Below are 21,183 nucleotides of genomic sequence, written 5' to 3'. Positions count from 1 at the left end.
AATACTGAAGTACATAAAATGCGGTGCATATGGGGTTACAAAGGTTAACAAGACGTAACGTCACAATAATTAATTTGACAACGTTAAAATGAAAGTGAAAGTAAAAGTTAATAATGAATTGTCAGTGTCTTTTCCAAAATGGACAACACCTCACAGGACATTCTGTACCATTCCAAAAGGCTTCACTCGGAAAGAGGTACTACTTCCAATTGCGTCGGGAATGTTGTAAGATGTATGGTAGTCGCACATGTAGGGCATGGTGGAAGTTATGGTGAATTGGTTACATTTTGCGGTTGTGGTACACTATCCATGTTGCAAGTTTATTTCAACAATAATCGTGCAGTTCTGCGGTTCAGTACGTTTTGGGGTGGTCTTCTTTTGATCTTGAGTGGTAGTAGTTCATTTATTGACTTTCTAGAATAATTCGGCAATCTCGGAAGGGGTCGATATTGTCAATGCGATGTGGTTGTCAAATACAACGCTGATTTGGCAAAGGTGGATCGTCTAGTGCAGGGGTTCACAAAAAAAATTAAAGAACCTTAGTGAGCGCGCTCACATACCCCACGTCCTCACATTGTCATTTGAGAAATAAAATATGTGTAAGAAAAAAAAATTGAATCATAATTTCCTGTCAATATACACATCTACATAGTATGTCCTTATTATCTACAAAGTTTCATGAAATTATGTTGTGTGGTTTCAGAGGAGTTGCGATGAAAAACTGTTGCAGAAGACATTGAAGCAAATAAGTTCAAAGGGGCGTAACTCCTAGAAAAAATATTGAATCATAATTTCCTGTCGATATGCACATCTACATAGTATGACCTTATTATCTACAAAGTTTCATGAAATTCTGTTGTGTGGTTTCAGAGGAGTTGTGATGACAAACTGTTGCAGTAGTACATTGAAGCAAATAAGTTCAAAGGGGTGTAACTCCTAGAAAAAAAATTGAACCATAATTTCCTGTCGATATGCACATCTACATAGTATGTCCTTATTATCTAAAAAGGTTTCATGAAATTCTGTTGTGTGGTATCAGAGGAGTTGCGATGACAAACTGTTGCAGTAGTACATTAAAGTAAATAAGTTCAAAGGGGCGTAACTCCTAGAAAAAAAATTGAACCGTAATTTCCTGTCGATATGCACATCTACATAGTATGTCCTAATTATCTAAAAAGGTTTCATGAAATTCTGTTGTGTGGTTTCAGAGGAGTTGTGATGACAAACTGTTGCAGTAGTACATTGAAGCAAATAAGTTCAAAGGGGTGTAACTCCTAGAAAAAAAATTGAACCGTAATTTCCTGTCGATATGCACATCTACATAGTATGTCCTTATTATCTAAAAAGGTTTCATGAAATTCTGTTGTGTGGTATCAGAGGAGTTGTGATGACAAACTGTTGCAGTAGTACATTAAAGTAAATAAGTTCAAAGGGGCGTAACTCCTAGAAAAAAAATTGAACCATAATTTCCTGTCGATATGCACATCTACATAGTATGTCCTTATTATCTAAAAAGGTTTCATGAAATTCTATTATGTGGTATCAGAGGAGTTGTGATGACAAACTGTTGCATAGTACATTGAAGCAAATAAGTTCAAAGGGGCGTAACTCCTAGAAAAAAAATTGAACCGTAATTTCCTGTCGATATGCACATCTACATAGTATGTCCTTATTATCTAAAAAGGTTTCATGAAATTCTGTTGTGTGGTATCAGAGGAGTTGCGATGACAAACTGTTGCAGTAGTACATTAAAGTAAATAAGTTCAAAGGGGCGTAACTCCTAGAAAAAAAATTGAATCGCAATTCAATTGTGTGGTTTGAGAGGAGTTGCGATGACAAGAAACAGGACTGACGGACTGACGGACTGACGGACGGACAGACGGACGAATGGACGGGTCAAAAACATTATACCCTCCGCAACTCGTTGCGTGGGGTATAATAATAGGTTGCAACGAGTGAACCAACACCTTCTAACGGTACAGGCTGGTAGAGAGTAATCAGGATGGATACCCGGAGGTATGCTGCGGTTGTCTTAAAACCTCAGGAAAATAATGCTACACAAAGACAACAACATCCAGGGGTTCACAAAAAAAATAATACCTGCGGGTATCCATCCTGATTACTCTCTACCAGCCTGTACCGTTAGAAGGTGTTGGTTCACTCGTTGCAACCTATTATTTTTTTTGTGAACCCCTGCATCTAGACGATCCACCTTTGCCAAACCAGCGTTGTATTTGACAACCACACCGCATTGACAATATCGACCCCTTCCGAGATTGCCGAATTATTCTAGAAAGTCAACAAATGAACTACTACCACTCAAGATCAAAAGAAGACCACCGCAAAACGTACTGAACCGCAGAACCACACGATTATTGTTGAAATAAACTTGCAACATGGATAGTGTACCACAACCGCAAAATGTAACCAATTCACCACAACATTCACCATGCCCTACATGTGCGACTACCATACATCTTACAACATTCCCGACGCAATTGGAAGTAGTACCTCTTTCCGAGTGAAGCCTTTTGGAATGGTACGGAATGTCCTGTGAGGTGTTGTCCATTTTGGAAAAGACACTGACAATTCATTATTAACTTTTACTTTCACTTTCATTTTAACGTTGTCAAATTAATTATTGTGACGTTACGTCTTGTTAACCTTTGTAACCCCATATGCACCGCATTTTATGTACTTCAGTATTTGTTTTCTATGTTTATTTGTCCTGAAGACGCCACCGTAAGTGGCGAAACATGTAGACCATAATAAAGATTTTCCTTGCAGTAATCTACGATGTTGTTGTCTTTGTGTAGCATTATTTTCATTTTTTTTGTTTAATTCCCTGTTATGTTTTATAAATACTCATTTTTCTATGCTTTAAGTATTAATTCATTCCCAGGTATTTCATCCTGCTGTTGGGTCTTTTTCTTTGTTCTATATAATTATGTTTTAATATCATATAATAATAACAAAGTTAACAGATGTTTCACTTTCAGTCATTATTTCTATGTAAAAATTTGTATATATTTGCACTAAACTTGTTTTTCAATAAGATACATTTCTAGTTTTCAAAAAGCATAAGATCTACGTTTACAGTTTTAACTTTTGACATATTCTAAAATAATTCATTTATCAAACTTTATCGTAAATGTTTCACTCTCATTGTCAGCAGTCCAAATAGATCTATGTTATAGTTTTTATCATGAAATCAAACTGTTCAAATAAGAAGGAAATTTTACCCAATTACACTGGGAGAGCTACAATCAAGTCATAAATGTTGATATTGCAATAAACATCCAGATTTAATGCAGTCAAAGGAGAGTTTGGCTAAGGTGTATACCCACACCTGCCAACTTTTCAAAATCTTCATGAGGGATTTTATGCACAAGAGGACCTAATGCTACTCTCATATTGTCATAAGTGTTTTTAATCTACTACTACATTGTTTGAATGAGTATGTATGTGCCCTTTAAACTCATCTGAGTGACTGTTTTGAGGTGTTTATCTGATATAATAAAGAATTGCAAAATTCAGGTCAACACCTCGAATAGGTAAAATCTCCCATAAATTGTTAAGGTTGGCAGGTCTGTGTATACCTAGCTTCTCAAAATGTATTTCTATTTACACAAATGTATAATTTAAAGTTCAAAAATGGTCTGCATACTATGAATATGTACAAACATTAAATCACTTTTTTATGTACATTTTCATCTATAAGTTACTTACGCAATTTCTTCTTCTAATGCCTTTTTGAAGAGTCGAATAAGGAGATATTCTTCACGTTGGTTAGATCCATAATTAAACAATGAATAAATAACTGATTCCATGAATTTTGTTGTTTTACTTTGTGGCATTTCAAAAATGAGCTTGGCAAGGTAAGTAGGATTAGTTTGCAATAAATAAAACAGATGTTGGTAAGCTTCTAGACGGTCATGACAATCCTTATTTAAGGCCTTTAGACCTTTTGGGATACTTCTGTCTTCTTTGTGTTTAGATAGTTTTTTGTCCTGACTAACAACATCCTATTAAAAGAATAAATTCATATGCAAACACAAATAATCTATGTAATTTGTTTTATCATGTTTAGAGCATAGTCCTAGTGTGTACTCCCCATCTACACTACAGACATCATGTGACCATTTCTCATTTAATTTTCATTTGATTCTAACCATTTAAAAGCTTTAATCATATGTCATTTGCATGTTGTTTTTTTAAATCTCACTTTTGTGTCAATATTTTTACCAACACTGCACTCTTTTATTCAAGACAACTTTAGAAAGAACTGAAAGTCTTAAAATTACTATCATTTACATCTTTTGTTTTAACCCTTTCATCGATAGCCGGCCTGACAGAAGCTACTCTGAGACGATGGCTTCCCTGGCTATTATGACACAAGTGGGAGATCTTCATATTAAATATCAATAAAAACTTGTCTGTAGTTATTTAAGTCTTTATATTATTCACTTACACCATGGACACAGTTTTGTTAATGTTTTGATCATTTTTTTCTTCATAAAAAAAAAATCAAAATTTGGCATTAAAATTAGAAAGATCATATCATAGGGAACATGTGTACTAAGTTTCAAGTTGATTGGACTTCAACTTCATCAAAAACTACCTTGACCAAAAACTTTAACCTGAAGCGGGACAGACAGACGGACGGACGGACGAACGAACGAACGAACAAACTGAAGCATTGACCGAAAAAACATAAAGCCCCTAGGTGGGCCATAAAAATTGTCAATATTATCAAGCTGCAGACCAAATATAAAATTGTGCTTATCATCGAAGCCAAAAAAAGCATTGAACTTTCTACGTCTTGCAGACAGGTAAATGATTGATAGAGTCTAGCGGTTACTAGACCTGTGTCACAGGACACATGCAGTAAAAACTATCAAATTAAAATGTTCTGAGTTATGTCAATAATACCCTTGAAAAGAAACTTGATAATAATACTCTCAAAATAAAATTGGATTAATGAGAATCAAGTAAGAACTGATAAGAATTAATTATCCACGTATATTCCATATTCTGTGGCTTTATCTTCATAAGAGGATGCATTAATGAAGTAATTAAACTATGCAACATTTATTGTGACAATGGATTTATCAATGTATATGTGTAATACTTTTTATCTTTTCTTCTGTGGTGTTTCCAATTTCAACCCTTTAAGGTCACAAAGAGTTTCATAGATGTAAAGGCATCTTATTTAGAAATAGTTTCTCCCTCTATAAGAAGAAACTAAATTTTCTTGTCTGAAAGATTACATAAATTCCTATCAGAAAAATATTAAAAATATCTGATTGTGCATGGTTTTGACAGAATTTTCATGAACATTCCTATTTGATTTGCTGATATGTTCTGATGTCCAATATTCAAATAAAGTATGAAATTTCCATAAATAGGAAAGGGTTGGTGTTTTGAAATAATATGACTATAGCAGTTATATTCGTTTTAGCAGATATCTGCTTCAGTGGAGTCTTCTGTACCAGTAATGTGTACCACCAAGACACAACTAAATAATTCTGCATCAATCACTTTGATCTATTTGAAATCTATTATGAAGAAAAAAAACTTAAAACATAAGAATTGTTTTTACATTTACCTGCAAAGATATCCTGTTTTTAATGAGTAACCCTATTTTGATATCCATTTGATCTAAATCAGTTTCTAGTTGTTTCGTTGATCGAATTTCTGTAACCACCTTCTGACGTAACTTCTGCAATTCTAAAATATAAAAAACCTTTCATTTCTGCTATATCTAAAGCTATCCTCTATTTTGGGTCTTGACCCCACCAGTAAATCTAATGAAACAACTTAAAAAAGAAATGAAAATTAAGTAAGAGCTGTGGACAAAAATTTGTACTGGAATTAATTCATGTTTCCTAAGTTCAAAGGGTATTCATTTGAAAAATTAGGGCTCTGGAAAATTCTACCTACAGTGCTATTACAAAAATAAATCATTTAATTCTAACATAGCATGAAGGAGAAATGTGTTAATTACAAAGAGTTCACTACACAGAAAAGTAGAAGTAATAGACTTCTGGTTAAATAAAAGTTATTTAATTAATAGTTGATGTTTTCATGGGTGCTAACTTCATACCTATTTCCTCTGAGTAATCTACATCACTAGCATCCAATAAATGAACAAATCTCTGTACAACATTTAAAGGTGGGTTTTCTTCCATCACTGTAAACAGATACTTAATAGTTAAATACATAATTAAACATAGTATCTGTCATTTAGTTTTTTGTTAATTGTTGTACTGTGAAAGTACTTTTATCCATGGGGATCCAATTTTCGTGGTTTTTGTGGATGGCTTTATCCACAAATTTAAGTGTCCAACGAAATAGAACAACTGTTGTCCAATTTCTTTCTATCGAGACAATTTATAAGCATAGATGAATCAGCTTATTTCAGAAAGCAATTATTTTATTAAAAATTTGATGAAGGTTGTCAGTAATGAAAAGACAAACAAATACAGGAAAATGAACACCTTATTTTGCAATGTCCCACAAATCATTACAAAACAACATATGAATATTTTCAAGAATCTTTGTTTCTGATGGCTTCAAATTCCTCGCTAGATTTTTTTTCAGAAAACTAAAAACCACGAATTTAAGAACCCACAAACATGTAACTCTTGCTCAAACCACGAAAATTGATATCCACGAATAAAAGTACTATCACAGTAATTCTTTATAAAAACATAAGTTTCTTTTTTCAAATGCTGATGCTACCTGAGCATTTAATTTAATTCAAGTTTGCCAACATACTGTATAAAAATCATTAGAAAACACATCTTAATTTCAAATACTTAAAAACGATTGACAAGCCTCGTTTTCAATTGAAAATGCACAGGTGTCTAGTGGAGAAATATCATATCACACTTGATGCAGTAGTAGAATCTACATTTATTGCATGCTTTATATTTTCTAATTATAGTTGTTTAATACTAAAGACTAATGTTGTGTTAATATATAAACTATTACATACTTAATGCTCTGTAATCATGCCTAGCTTTGTTGGATCTGACAAATGCCTGGATTTTGACTACTGCAGCTTCCTATAAATATAGTTAAATGACATTTTGTAACAATATAACGCTTTATCTTTTACAAAATGACTACACTAAATAGTTGACTTATCACTTAAGGAGTATCTGAAAAACTGATCTAATCACAAAAATTTAACCACGAGAATGAGTTGAAGTTCAGATGTCCCCTGCCAGACCAACAAATACACCTTACAATTTACAATTATTATATATAACAAATATAGATGATCTATTATTAATCAAATCTTGGAAACTGACTTAATAAATACAAGAGTGCAGAAGCTAAAATATCCATGAACTCTGTCAGGGACATGCTCATATCATTCTATTCATGAATATAGTTTGACCTACAATGTATTATTCATAGTATCTCATTGATCACTGAACTACAAATTAAGCCAGGGTCAAGTGAACCATTAAAAGAGGTGGGGGTCAGGTGAACTTGGTCTAATTGACATGGAACACTTACAATGACTTTATATACCAAATATAGATGTTTTTTAACTCATAATAACTGAAGGCAACTTTCTTCAAGATAATGAGTATCCAGCTCTTCTATCTCCTTCTTATGATGGATGGCTGTTTAACGTCCAGCAGCAAATTAAGTGCATATTCAGGACGAGAACATGTAATGTAATATGAATATTAATCCTGATTTGTACAGGGCCAGATATTTTAACGTGCTAGTTCACAAGGTAACAGTCAACAGGAAGACATGTCATCTTACCCAGACACATTATTCTGACTCCGAGCCAACCAGTCTTTGCTTTTACTCCTAAATGCAGCAAACTTAGTAGAGAAGCAACAAATACCAATTTTAAAGTCTTTGATTTGACCCAGCCAGGGTTCCAACCCACAACCTCCAGCACTTGATGCAAACATGCTATCATCTTCTGAAATATATTCTTTGTTTACAAAGTTGACCTTCCTCCCTTTGACTCACATTCTGCAACATTTGTCACATTCAAGACAAAAACAGAAAATCATAAATAACCTTGATAAATAATATACAGTCTAGATTAACATTATCAAAATTTAACAAAAAAGTGGCTTTAAGACTTGTCATTTCATTTTCCTATTACATTTTTAAAGATTTAAATTGTTTGAAACCTCCATAATTCTGTATTGATTAACCTCAATATAAGACTCCAATTATTTTATAAGTTGCTCAATATGATTATAATTTAAGGATGTTTGCTCCTCTGTTTAAAAATAACAAAGCTTTTTGAAAGACTGTTTTAAATTGATAGCATATAAATAACAGAACTTAGATAGCAGAACAAAATGAAAGGTCCATGATCTTGTTTTTGAGTTATAAGCAATTGAAAATTTGGTGGGAAATGATTCTCTGTAGATTTTCATACATTTAACATTGGGAATATTTTTTTCAAAAACTATGAAAAAACAAGCATTCTGAGAGTATTGCATGGCAATACATAGCCCGCTACCGGTTAAAAATTCATTGTACTGGAACAAAATGCTAATTTGATCTATAACTTGTCATGGTGTAAACTATATAAAAAATATCAAGTCAATATCTTCAAGCATGACGAAAAAAATGTGAAAAACTGATTATTTGAGTGAAAGGACCATAACTCTTGACAAATTCATTCGACAGGAACAAAATTCGAACTTAGTCTGGACTGACGGATGGAAGGACAGACAGACAGACAGACAGATAGACAGACAGACAGAGTGCAAACCTAAAGTCCCCTTCGACTTCGTCAGTAGGGGACTAATAACAAGCAGTTTATAAAATTTTCAAAAATGTTTTTTTTAACTATATGTACTAAAACTATGAAAAGAAAAGTGGGGGTTAGTGGGCAAAATTTGGCTACATGGATAAAACTAGAGGATTCCGAATATCTGACAAAAAGAGTAGCGAACATCCTTAAAATAAAATGCTATCTAATCCATGCATACATTATCTTTGAAGTATTGTAATCTTTTCTTGAAATCCCTCATAGCTTTCCACATTCTGACAAATGACTGAATCTGCAATTATACAAAAAAAAACAATTCATATAATATCAGAAAAAATAAAAACGAACTTGAAAAGTTGTCCTAACCAACATACGCTCCTAATGCATCACACTGACTGAAAAGCAAAACTAATTTAAGCTATAACAAATTAGAGGCTGAAACTAAGTTGTTCAAATACTTTTTTCCAAATATCAAATATAATCTTTTTTTTTCATCACAACCAAGGTAACAACATTCCTTCGCCATAGGGAAATGTCACACGATGCTGTATAAATGAGAAATTTAATATGTACATGTATGTTACACTGTCTAATTGTGGTATGATAGTCAAAATATGGTAAAAATAAATTAACTTCCATCAAAATGAGGGTACAATATGGTCAACACATGATAGCAAACAAACCTACCAAGTAAGAGAACTTTCTGTTAAATGGTAACATAAGAGTTTGATTCACAAAGTGTCATTGTGGTACAAAAGAGACTAGATGTGTCAGAGTGACACGAATGGGCCCGCTCACCAAAAAAGCTTGAAGCCATTTTTAGGAGTGGAAATTTGAGTATGAAACTCCGTATAAATGTCATTTTCACGAAATTTTCTAAGTCCACAGCCCGTAATTTTCAGCAAAAATCAGCAGAGCGGAACCAAACTTAAACTTGACCTGTAACTCATCATAGCAGACTCACATACTAAATATCATCTCAATATGTGATGGCGTTTTGAAAAAAAGTCTGTATTTTTGCAAAAAATTCCACTCATGTCGGTGCTAGGGGCCGTCTTAACCTCGTAGGGAGGTAAGAGTTTTTTTGCTCCGTGTTGAAGGCCTCACTGTGACTTTCAGATGAAGAACAGCAATAAAAGCATTGTTCCTTTGCTTTTTGTGTGTTTTTTGCAGTGCATGTACTGATTTTGTGTCATGGATGGATACCCCATATCCTTTGTTTTTCTATTATAACTATTTGTTGCAAAATGACGGATAAGGGTAACACTATATGGCCCTGACCACTTTACAGCAGGGCCATAAAAATAATGTGCTCGCATTATAGATTTCTGTCACAGAATAAATGTGGTCAGATAACTTAAAAATTTGAAATGGGACATTTAATCTACTTAATGGTCCAATATCCAAAATCTAATTCCATGGTTAGATTCAGCATATATATAAAAAAAAAGTTTAATTTTGGACCCTTTGGACCTTAATATGGACTAATTTGAAAACAGGGCCCAAAATTAAAAATCTGAATGCACAGTAAGATTTAACATATCATAGAACCACAAGAATTCTGTTTTTGATGATATCAAACAAAGTCTAATTTTGGACCCTTTGGACCTCAATGAAGACCTATTTAAAAATGTCAAAATATCCAATATAGTAACACATGGTAAAAACCTCAAATACTTCAAGACTTTAAATTAATCCTCATTGAAATTGGTTAAAAGATTTGTATTTATTTTCAATTGAAGATTTCTTGCTGTTGTGCAATACTTTGCTGTTGGGCAATACTTAGTAAATCTGTTTACAAACTAAATATAATAATTTACACACCCTGTTTGGTGTGTATCTCCTGCCATATCAGTATTTGTTGTTACTTTATATAGATCAGAAATAATTTATGTTAGAACCAGCTTAGCCAATATTAGAAAATTCTTGTTTTTGGCCCCTATTTGGCTTCTAGTTCCTTAACGATTAAAGCCACAACCCACAAAATCAACCCCAACCTTCTGTGTGTGGTATGGAACCTTGTGTTTCAATTTCATAGAGATCCATAGACTAATACTTAAGTAATTGTCCATTAACCAGAAAAACCTTGTTTTTCCCCCCTTTTTTGCGCCTAATTCCTGAACGGTTTGGGCCATAACCCCCAAAGTCAATCCCAATCTTCCCTTTGTGGTATGGAACCTTGTGGTACAATTTCATAGACATCCATACACTTATGCCGCCGATGACCTTATAGCAATATACCAAATAAAATTTTTTGCGGTCGTATAAAAATTAGTCCCAAAACTCCTGTAAAAATTATCAAATCAAAATGTCTGTATGATATGGTCAACTACACATGATGGCATACTAGTGTAAGAGTTTTCTGTCCAAGGCAACAATCTCAATATTTTTAAAAGGCATCATGTTATGGTTTTCCATTTCTTTCACAGAGTTTCCTTTTCTGCACTGCAGAAATTCAATTGTTTAATAAGGCATTTTGAAAATGAAAACAATAACTTGCCGCATTCAATATTGCTGTTTTAATCTACTATATTTTTAGATATAAAAGGCAATAAAAGGCTCTGCTGGGCACAGCTTAATACGACCACAGAGGTCGAACCCTGAACAGTTGGGGCAAGTATGGACACAACATTCAAGCTTGATACAGCTCTGAATTTGGATTGTGATTAAATATTTGACACAGCATAGGTTTCTGACACAGAATGAATGTCGTCTAAGAACTTATAATTTTAATTTACCTATTCAAACCATATCATTATTATTTGATTTTATATATAAATCAGAAATTACCAATTTATAATGGAAAATTTTAAAGAAAAAAAAAGGAAAAAAAAATCCCCCCCCCCCCCCCCCCAAAAATTTTTTGAAACCCCTTATGATTCATTACCCCCAAACTCAATCCCAGCCTTCCCTTTGTGGTATGGTACCTTGCAGTACAATTTCAGAGAGATCCATACACTTGAACACAAGTTATTGTCTGGAAACTAGAAAAATGCTTGTTTTTGCCCCTTTTTTTGCCCCTAATTCCTAAAAATTTTAGGCCATTACCCCAAAATCAATCCCAGCATTCCCTTTGTGATATGGAACCTTGTGGTACAATGTCAGAGAGATCCATACACTAACACACAAGTCATTTCTGGAAGTTACAAAAATGATTATTTTTGGCCCCTTTTTGGCCCCTAATTCCTTAACTGTTGGTACCATAACCCCCAAAATCAATCCAAACCTTTCTTTTATAGTATTGAACCTTATGGTAAAATTTCATAGAGATCCATTCACTTAAACTAAAGTTAAAATGCGAAAACCAATGTGTCTTCGGACAGCGACGACGACGCCAACGTCATACCAATATACGACCGCTTTTTTTGCGGTAGTATAAAAACTAGAAAATAAGTCAAAATTGTCATCAAATGGCAATAAACTGCTTCGCTGAGCGCAGCTGGACACGCCCGCAGAGGTCCAACCCTGAACAGTTGGGGCAAAAATGGACACAATATTCAAGCTTGATACAGGTCTGAATTTGGATTGTAATTAAATATTTGATATATTATAGGTTTCTGAATAAATGTAGTCAAAGAACTTGAAATTGGTTATATGAAAGATTTCTTGCTGTTGTGCAATACACTGTGCTGTTGCGCAATACTTAGTTAATCTGTTGTCAGACTATAAACAAATAAAATCTTATAACTCGGAAATGTAAAATCGAAAATTGATAGAAATCAAAAGGGAGCTTACAAAAATAGATATAAACAATTTACCAAAGTTTCATAAAACATGCTGAAAGCATTTTTGAGTTATTGTCCGAAAACTGGAAAATCCCCATTTTGTAATGAATAAAACCCCATAAATCGGAAACGTATAGTCTGAAATTTATAAAAATCAAAAGGGAGCTCATGTCAATAGAAATAAACAATTCACCAAAGTTTTTTGCAAATTGGTGAAATTGTTTTTGAGTTATTGTCTGAAAACTGGAAAATCCCCCCTTTTTTAATGAATAAAACCCCATAACTCGGAAACGGTAAATCTGAGATTTATAAAAAAATGAAAGGGAGCTCATGTCAATAGATATGAACAATTCACAAAAGTTTCATGTAAATTGGTGAAATTTTTTTTTGAGTTATTCTCTGAAAACTGGAAAATCCCCCCTTTTTTAATGAATAAAACCCCCAAAACTCGGAAACGGTAAATCCGAAATTTATAAAAAACCAAAGGGAGCTCACGTCAATAGATATGAACAATTCACAAAAAGATTCATGCAAATTGGTGAAATTGTATTTGAGTTATTGTCCGAAAACTGGAAAATTCCCCCTTTTTTAATGAATAAAACCCCAAAACTCGGAAATTGTAAATCTGAAATTTATAAAAAACAAAAGGGAGCTCATGTCAATAGATATAAACAATTCACCAAAGTTTCATGCATATTGGTAAAAGCGTTTTTGAATTAATGTCCGACATGTTGACGACGGACGGACAGACAACGGTATACCATAATACGTCCCGTAAACAGGCGTATAAAAACCACTATAAGAAGTCATTCAATTGTTTCAGTCTATTGGTACATTTGTAGATCTTCTTTATCTGTTTAATTTAATCAAACTACCTTAACAGCTGTGTCTCCTTTATCCTGTAGGTACTGTAATCTTTCTTGATATTTTCTTTTCTGTTTAGAACCCTTCCAAGCAGCCTACAATATGTATTATTTAGAAAAGATATCATTTTTTCTAACTATCTTAACTCATTGTAATAATCTGTTGACACAGATATATCTCGTTTTTTTGTAATTTAGGTACTGTAAATTTAGAAATTATTGAGAGGTTTGAATTAATGTGAAAAATGTGAATCATTGAGTATGGCAATTCTTATAAACTGCTTCGCTGAGCGCAGCTGGATATGCCCGCAGAGATCCAACCTTGAACAGATGGGGCAAAAATGGACACAATATTCAAGCTTGATACAGGTCTGAATTTGGATTGTAATTAAATATTTGACATATTATAGGTTTCTGAATAAATGTTGTCAAAGAACTTGAAGTTGGTTAAATGAATTGAATTTATATTCAATTAAAAAATTTCTTGCTGTTGTGCAATACACTGTGCTGTTGCGCAATACTTAGTAAATCTGTTGTCAAACTATAAACAAATAAAGTTCAATTAATTCTCAATGTCATATTAGAAATTTATGAAAATGTAAAGGGAGCTTACATCAATAGATATAAAAAATTCACCAAAGTTTCATGAGAATTGCTGACAGCATTTTTGAGTTATTGTTCGAAAACTGGAAAATCCCCCCTTTTTTAATGAATAAAACCCTGTAACTCGGAAACGTAAAATCTAAAATTTATAAAAAAGGAAAGGGAGCTCACGTCAATAGATATAAACAATTCACCAAAGTTTTATGCAAAATGGTTAAAGCGTTTTTGAGTCAATGTCCGACATGTTGACGACGGACAAACTGACGGAAGAACAGACGGACAACGGTATACCATAATACGTCCCGTAAACGGGCGTATAAAAACTCTCATTCTGATACCTGATACATATATCTGTATGTAGCTTTTTCTAAAATGGCTGAGGGGGTGGGGCAATTAATCGCCATGGAAATGAAATGTGCCAATACTAATACAACTGCATTACATTTATCATGGACCTACCATTAGTCGTTACCCATTACCTGAACTGACCTAATCACAAATTAATACATTGTTGACGCTGCTTCGGCAGAAACAGCCTGCCTAAGTCTAGCTTTTTCTACTTTGTCAAAGAGAGACAAAACTGTATATATACATTCAAAAGAGTATTTTTAATTCATGCTATCAACTGTGTTATAGTTGTGACAAGAAACAATGGCCGTTTCTCACAAATATGGTCACCAAGAAAACAGGATAATGTATAATTAAAACAGATCTGTCCCAGAATATTCTTTTTACTCCATCACTTTAATAACAACTGTTTTCTTTAAAGTTTTTACAAATATTACTCTACCTGTATTTTCACAACAGCAGGAATTTGTGTTTGCATAAAATGAAGTCTTTGTTTGTACTGCTTCCTAGCCAGGTAACCTCTTGTATGTGACTGTATCTTTACAACAAATGATTCGTTGGCTTTCAAAAACAATCCTCTGTCATGAGCTGAAGTAATATCTGTTATCACTTTCTATATAATTAACAAAAAAAGTATAAGATTTCTTTATGGTACACATGGTACAGCTTAGAAAAGAATAAAGGGTACAAAAAACCGCAACAACAAAACAGAAATTTAATACTATAGATGAAATTGTTCAATAATTTCTGTCGTAACAGAGGTAACTCACATTGTTGAAACTATTAGTTCTAACTGCAAAGTTGTTTGGTTTGACTTACTAGTATATAGTACCAAACATAATTTCTTACTAGAAAATATCATTTGTAACAAAAGGTCAGTCCTTAGGACAAATCAAAGAGCTTTGCAGCTCATATGAAAAGTTGGCCATTGTTTCTCTTGACATTAGTACATGTACCTGTATTTATTCCCAAAAATATTTGTACTGCACATGTGTTCATCTATACAGAAATAAAATGCTCCGCAGGGCGCAGCTTGATACGACCGCAGAGGTCGAACCCTGAACAGTTGGGGGAAGTATGGACACAACATTCAAGCTTGATACAGCTTTGGATTTGGATTGTGATTAAATATTTGACACAGCATAGGTTTCTAACACAGATTGAATGTGGTCTAAGAACTTAAAAATTTTAAATTGGACATTCACCTATTATGGTCCAATATCCAAAATCTAAATACATGGTTAGATTCAGCATATCAAAGAACCCCAAGAATTCAATTTTTCATGAAATCAAACAAAGTTTAATTTTGGACCCTTTTGACCTCAATGTGGACAAAGTTGATAACGGGGCCCAAAAATCAAAAATCTAAATACATGGTTAGATTCAGCATATCAAAGAACCCCATATATTCAATTTTTGTTGATATCAAACAAAGTTTAATTTTGGACCCCGATTTGGACCAACTTGAAAACTGGGCCCATAATCAAAAATCTAAATACATGTTTAGATTCAGCATATCAAAGAACCCTAAGAATTCAATTTTTGTTAAAATCAAACTAAGTTTAATTTTGGACCCTTTGGACCTAAATGTAGACCAATTTGAAAACGGAACCAAAAATTAAGAATCTAAATACACGGTTAGATTCGGCATATCAAAGAACCCCAATAATTCAATTTTTGATGAAATCAAACAAAGTTTAATTTTGGACCATTTTGACCTCAATGTGGACAAAGTTGATAACGGGGCCCAAAAATCAAAAATCTAAATACATGGTTAGATTCAGCATATCAAAGAACCCCAAATATTCAATTTTTGTTGAAATCAAACAAAGTTTAATTTTGGACCCCGATTTGGACCAACTTGAAAACAGGGCCCATAATCAAAAATCTAAATACATGTTTAGATTCAGCATATCAAAGAACCCTAAGAATTCAATTTTTGTTAAAATCAAACTAAGTTTAATTTTGGACCCTTTGGACCTTAATGTAGACCAATTTGAAAACGGAACCAAAATTTAAGAATCTAAATACACAGTTAGATTCGGCATATCAAAGAACCCCAATAATTCAATTTTTGATGAAATCAAACAAAGTTTAATTTTGGACCCTTTGGACCTCAATGTGGACCAATTTAAAAACGGGGCCCAAAATCCAAAAACTAAATACACGGTTAGATTCAGCATATTAAAGAACCCCATGAAATCAAGAAAAAAACCCCATTGAAATTGGTCAAGAAATAAGCAATTTATAGGAAGTATCTTCTTTTGCACAATCCTGTGCTATTAAATATTTCTTGCTATTGCGCAATACTGTACAATTGACAATTTCTTGCTATTGCGCAATATTGTGCTATTGGATATTTCTTGCTATTGCGCAATACTGTGCAATTGAAGATTTCTTGCTATTGCGCAATACTGTGCAATTGAAGATTTCTTGCTATTGTGCAATACTGTGCAATTGAAAATTTCTTGCTATTGCACAATACTTATTATATAATAATTTACACATCCTGTTTGGTGTGTATCTCCTACCATATCATTATTATTTGATTTTAAATATAAATCAGAAATAACCAACTTAAAATGGAAAATTTTAAAAGAAACAAAAAAGGAAAAAAAGAAAAAAAAAGGAAAAAAAAATAAATCCCCCCCCAAAATTTTTTGAACCCCCATTATGATTCATCACCCCCAAACTCAATCCCAGCCTTCCCTTTGTGGTATGGTACCTTGCAGTACAATTTCAGAGAGATCCATACACTTGAACACAAGTTATTGTCTGGAAACTAGAAAAAAATGTGTTTTTTGGCCCCTTTTTGGCCCCAAATTCCTAAACGTTTAGGGCAATTACCCCTAAACTCAAACCCAGCTTTCCCTTTGTGATATGGAACCTTGTAGTACAATTTCAGAAAGATCCATACACTTACACACAAGTTATTGTCATGAAACTAGAAAAATGCTTGTTTTTTGCCCCTTTTTTGGCCCCTAATTCCTAAAATTTGGAGGCAATTACCCCCAAAATCAATCCCAGCATTCCCTGTGTGATATGGAACCTTGTGGTACAATGTCAGAGAGATCCATACACTAACACACAAGTTATGTCTGGAAGTTACAAAAATGCTTATTTTTGGCCCCTTTTTGGCCCCTAATTCCTTTACTGTTATTACCATAACCCCCAAAATCAATCCCAACCTTCCTTTTGTGGTATTGAACCTTGTGGTTAAATTTCATAAAGATCCATTCACTTAAACTAAAGTTAGAGTGCGAAAACCAATGTGTCTTCGGACAACGCCGGACGACGACGACGACGCCGGACGACGACGACGACGACGCCAACGTCATACCAATATACGACCACAAAAATTTTTTTGCGGACGTATAAAAAGAGATATTCAATATCATGGTTCAATCTAGACATCTTCCTTAATACCATTAAATAAATTTCCTGAAAATCATATCTAGCATTTTCAGCTTCAAACAAACAGTTGTGCCAGGAACCAATGATTTGCCCTTATAATAAAAATAACTGAGATAAGACATGCATGTAGATTTGATACAGGTTTGAATAGAAACAACAAGAAGTGTTTTTAAAGATTGATTAGGGCTATTCCATTAAAATGTATGTGGGAGGGTAGGAACAGGGCTTACAAAACGGTCATATATTCCGGACTTAACCGAAACTTTCATAAAAAGACCAGCTGCTCTCAGCCTCAAACGGTCAAATAGAATTGGTGTGCCACATTTTGTTATTCAAGGCATTTTCATGAAACGGTCATTTCAATTTTTACCAACTATCGATCGATAAAAATGTCCTTTTGGGGCTTTGGGCATGTCCGTTTAGGCATTTTAGTTTATAATTGTGGCAATCTATTTCACAAAGATATTTCGGTCATAATTGGGTTTAATAAAACAGAAGCAGCATATTTCAGATACTTTGAAGTGTCTCAGTTAGTCTAATCCTCTGGGTACATAAATGTACGGCTTGGTCTTTAGCTTGTGTACATCAATAAAAAGTAGAAAAACACGTTTTCTTTTATTTAAATAACAACAAGCTGTCAAACAATTATCCCTTCAATAAGTTATATTGAAGCCATAAATCATTCACGGATTACAGGTTTGTTACCTTTGATGAGGTGTCCTTAGCTTGTCTTTATCAATAGAATTAATGATGCATAACAATGTACATAAAGGTAATCAGGTAAACGAGGTCAAACATGTAAGCGTGTATGGAACAACATCCTATTTAATTACGCTTTATAGATATTATTTTAAATGAGCATTCAGTTTAAAAAAGTATCCTGATATTTAAAAGTTATTCTTCAAATAAGGATATTTATAAATGAATAAGTATGATATATATTATTTTATTTAACACTGTACATCGTGTTAAATACTGGGGTACTCTCAAGGGGAAAATTTACTAAAATATATAGGAAAAACACAGAGAATAGCTTCGCTTGGGTATACCAAGCTGAGTTGTCCAATAAATAAGGGGGGGCGTTCTCTATTCTTGTTTTCATATTAAAAACTGTTTTTATAATTAAAATCATAAAGAATAATATCCAATCATGACAATCTCCGACTGTTATAAAGACTTTGTCTCAAATTGAACTTTACAAATCTGCCATCATGGGCAAACGTAAACGTGACGATTCCGATCAAAATTCAAAATCTGCTAAAAATGCTAGAAGCTTTATTCATAAATGGTTACAACTGTTTTTATGGTTAAGATTTGACAGTATGCTAAATGCCATGTTTTGTGACATTTGTCAAAAACATAAACTTAAAAATAACTTTGTAAAGCCGCTGGTTCGACAAATTTTCGAAAGTCAGCCGTTGTAGAGCATGCTAATAGCAATGACCACATTCAAGCTCTTAAATTAGAGACAGCTTCCAAAAGTAATCCAATTGTATCAGTATGTGCTCATTGTAATATTTATTGCGTGTGTTTGTCAACATTGTGCTCTTCTCATATTTTATTGTTGTTATATGCTTACATAAAATATCATGTTGTTATTCATTAAATTATTTATCAACTGAGTATGTTTTTATTTATTCCTTATTTTCTAAATCAGGTTGGGAAATTGTACAAAGAAAAATGTTATCACTGTTCAGTAGATTTTACACGGTTTAAAACAATATCCTTCATTGGGCCTCCTCAATGTTATCTATAAATACCGCATCAGTTGTAAAAGTCACGTGATCAGGTAATCAATAGACAAAAAGAAAAGTATCACGTGTATTGATGATCAAGTTGTACTGCAATTAAAGCCAACATCTAGAGTTTCAAATAAGATGGCCTTAATTTACAAAGTGTTAAGTACTCACAGAGAGAAGATAGATTATATAAACAGAAACAAAAACATGAGAACAGTCAGGTACTGAAGCTGATTGATGCAATGATGGTTACTGTATTACGATACACAGAAAAATGACACAATACCGAGGATAATATTTTATTTATTTTTAGAATGAAGAAAACAAAACAGTTATAAATAATTTTATTGCATATAACACTACTAATTATTTAGACACATATATCAATTTATGCATCCTCTCAGTTACATTTAAGTATCCAGCTGATCATTGACCGTCAAAAATATTTCTTTGAAAAATGTCTGGCTGTCGTCAGGAAATTTTGGAAGCCCTGGGTAGGAAGGGAAGTTTAATTATTGAATGTGGGTCATGGGTCTTTTTTCAGTATGTGTCTATTACCATTATGCAAAATTATCTAAAAAATGGTTTTTGGTAGTAGGGATATTTTGAAAGTCACTTCCTACCCTCCCACATCCATTTTAATGGAATAGCCCTTAAAAGATACTTGAGTTATTTCAAAACATATTAGAAATTGACAAGCTTCTCACAATTAAAGTTCAGATACAAAGATGTAATGTTAGGTTGCCAGGCTACTATTTCTAATGCATTGTCAGAACAGAATGAGGTTTCTCAAAATTACTGATTTTTTAACAACAAAAATCCCATTTTGAAATCAGGAATTAATTTGCAGTAGCACTATATTTTTATATATTAGTTTTCATTGAAGTCCTCGCACAAAAGGATGTTTCTAATAAGATGCTCCGCTGGGCGCAGCTTGATACGACCGTAGAGGTCAAACCCTGAACAGTTGGGAGTTGAGGCAAGTATGGACACAACATATAAGCTTGATACAGCTCTGAATTTGGATTGTGATTAAATATTTGACACAGCATAGGTTTCTGACACAGAATGAATGTGGTCTAAGAACTTAACATTTTTTAATTTAACTATAATGGTCCAATATCCAAAATCTAAATACATACACGGTTAGATTCAGCATATCAAAGAACCCAAAGAATTCAATTTTTGTTAAAATCAAACTAAGTTTAATTTTGGACCCTTTGGACCTTAATGTAGACCAATTTGAAAACGGGACCAAAAATTAAGAATCTAAATACACGGTTAGATTCAGCATATCAAAGAACCCCAATATTTCAATTTTTGATGAAATCAAACCATATCATTATTATTTACTTTTATATATAAATCAAAAATAACCAACTTAAAATGGAAAATTTTAAAGAAAAAAAAAAGGAACCCCCCCCCCCCAATTTTTTGAACCCCCTTATGATTCATCACCCCCAAACTTAATCCCAGCCTTCCCTTTGTGGTATGATGGTACCTTGCAGTACAATTTCAGAGAGATCCATACACTTGAACATAAGTTATTATCTGGAAACTGTAAAAATGCTTGTTTTTTTGCCCCTTTTTGGACCCAAATTCCTAAACGTTTAGGGCAATTACCCCCAAACTCAAACCCAGCTTTCCCTTTGTGATATGGAACCTTGTAGTACAATTTCATAAAGATCCATACACTTGCACACAAGTTATTGTCCTGAAACTAGAAA

At 33.2% G+C, this 21,183-nt stretch overlaps 1 protein-coding gene and 2 long non-coding RNA genes across 12 annotated transcripts in view; 2 read left to right on the top strand and 1 right to left on the bottom strand.

Annotated features, from left to right (window-relative positions):
• The window catches only part of LOC127733112 (ras GTPase-activating-like protein IQGAP1), a 231,346-nt gene that overhangs the window by 93,745 nt on the left and 116,418 nt on the right, over positions 1 to 21,183 (bottom strand). Inside the window, exons 21-27 of the mRNA XM_052242397.1 lie at positions 14,746 to 14,916; positions 13,365 to 13,448; positions 8,985 to 9,056; positions 7,001 to 7,070; positions 6,107 to 6,193; positions 5,609 to 5,730; positions 3,730 to 4,025 (exon numbers count right to left, since the gene is read on the bottom strand). Coding sequence (XP_052098357.1) covers positions 3,730 to 4,025; positions 5,609 to 5,730; positions 6,107 to 6,193; positions 7,001 to 7,070; positions 8,985 to 9,056; positions 13,365 to 13,448; positions 14,746 to 14,916 — 902 coding nt within the window. The remainder of the gene's footprint in view (positions 1 to 3,729; positions 4,026 to 5,608; positions 5,731 to 6,106; positions 6,194 to 7,000; positions 7,071 to 8,984; positions 9,057 to 13,364; positions 13,449 to 14,745; positions 14,917 to 21,183) is intronic.
• Positions 1 to 21,183, top strand: part of LOC127733198 (uncharacterized) — a 116,357-nt gene that overhangs the window by 83,148 nt on the left and 12,026 nt on the right. The window contains exon 1 of one of the 8 annotated variants that reach the window (XR_007996891.1): positions 10,069 to 11,452. The exons of 5 other annotated variants lie outside the window; for them this stretch is intronic. This is a non-coding gene — a long non-coding RNA (uncharacterized LOC127733198). Of the gene's footprint in view, positions 1 to 10,068; positions 11,453 to 15,414; positions 15,450 to 20,414; positions 20,511 to 21,183 lie in introns of those variants that run through there. 2 more of the 8 variants (XR_007996895.1, XR_007996892.1) reach the window with 2 other exon arrangements.
• On the top strand, positions 526 to 1,799 carry LOC127733193 (uncharacterized). 3 transcript variants are annotated; one of them, XR_007996882.1, is made up of 3 exons: positions 526 to 840; positions 1,179 to 1,347; positions 1,685 to 1,799. It is a non-coding gene; the product is annotated as an uncharacterized LOC127733193 (long non-coding RNA). The 3 variants fall into 3 exon arrangements; XR_007996883.1 differs by having other exon boundaries at positions 1,179 to 1,516; XR_007996884.1 differs by having other exon boundaries at positions 526 to 1,009.

Source organism: Mytilus californianus, unplaced genomic scaffold, assembly GCF_021869535.1.
Source record: "Mytilus californianus isolate M0D057914Y unplaced genomic scaffold, xbMytCali1.0.p SCAF_3, whole genome shotgun sequence".
Classification (NCBI taxonomy): Eukaryota; Metazoa; Mollusca; class Bivalvia; order Mytilida; family Mytilidae; genus Mytilus; species Mytilus californianus.
This window is presented reverse-complemented; position numbering and strand designations above follow the sequence as displayed.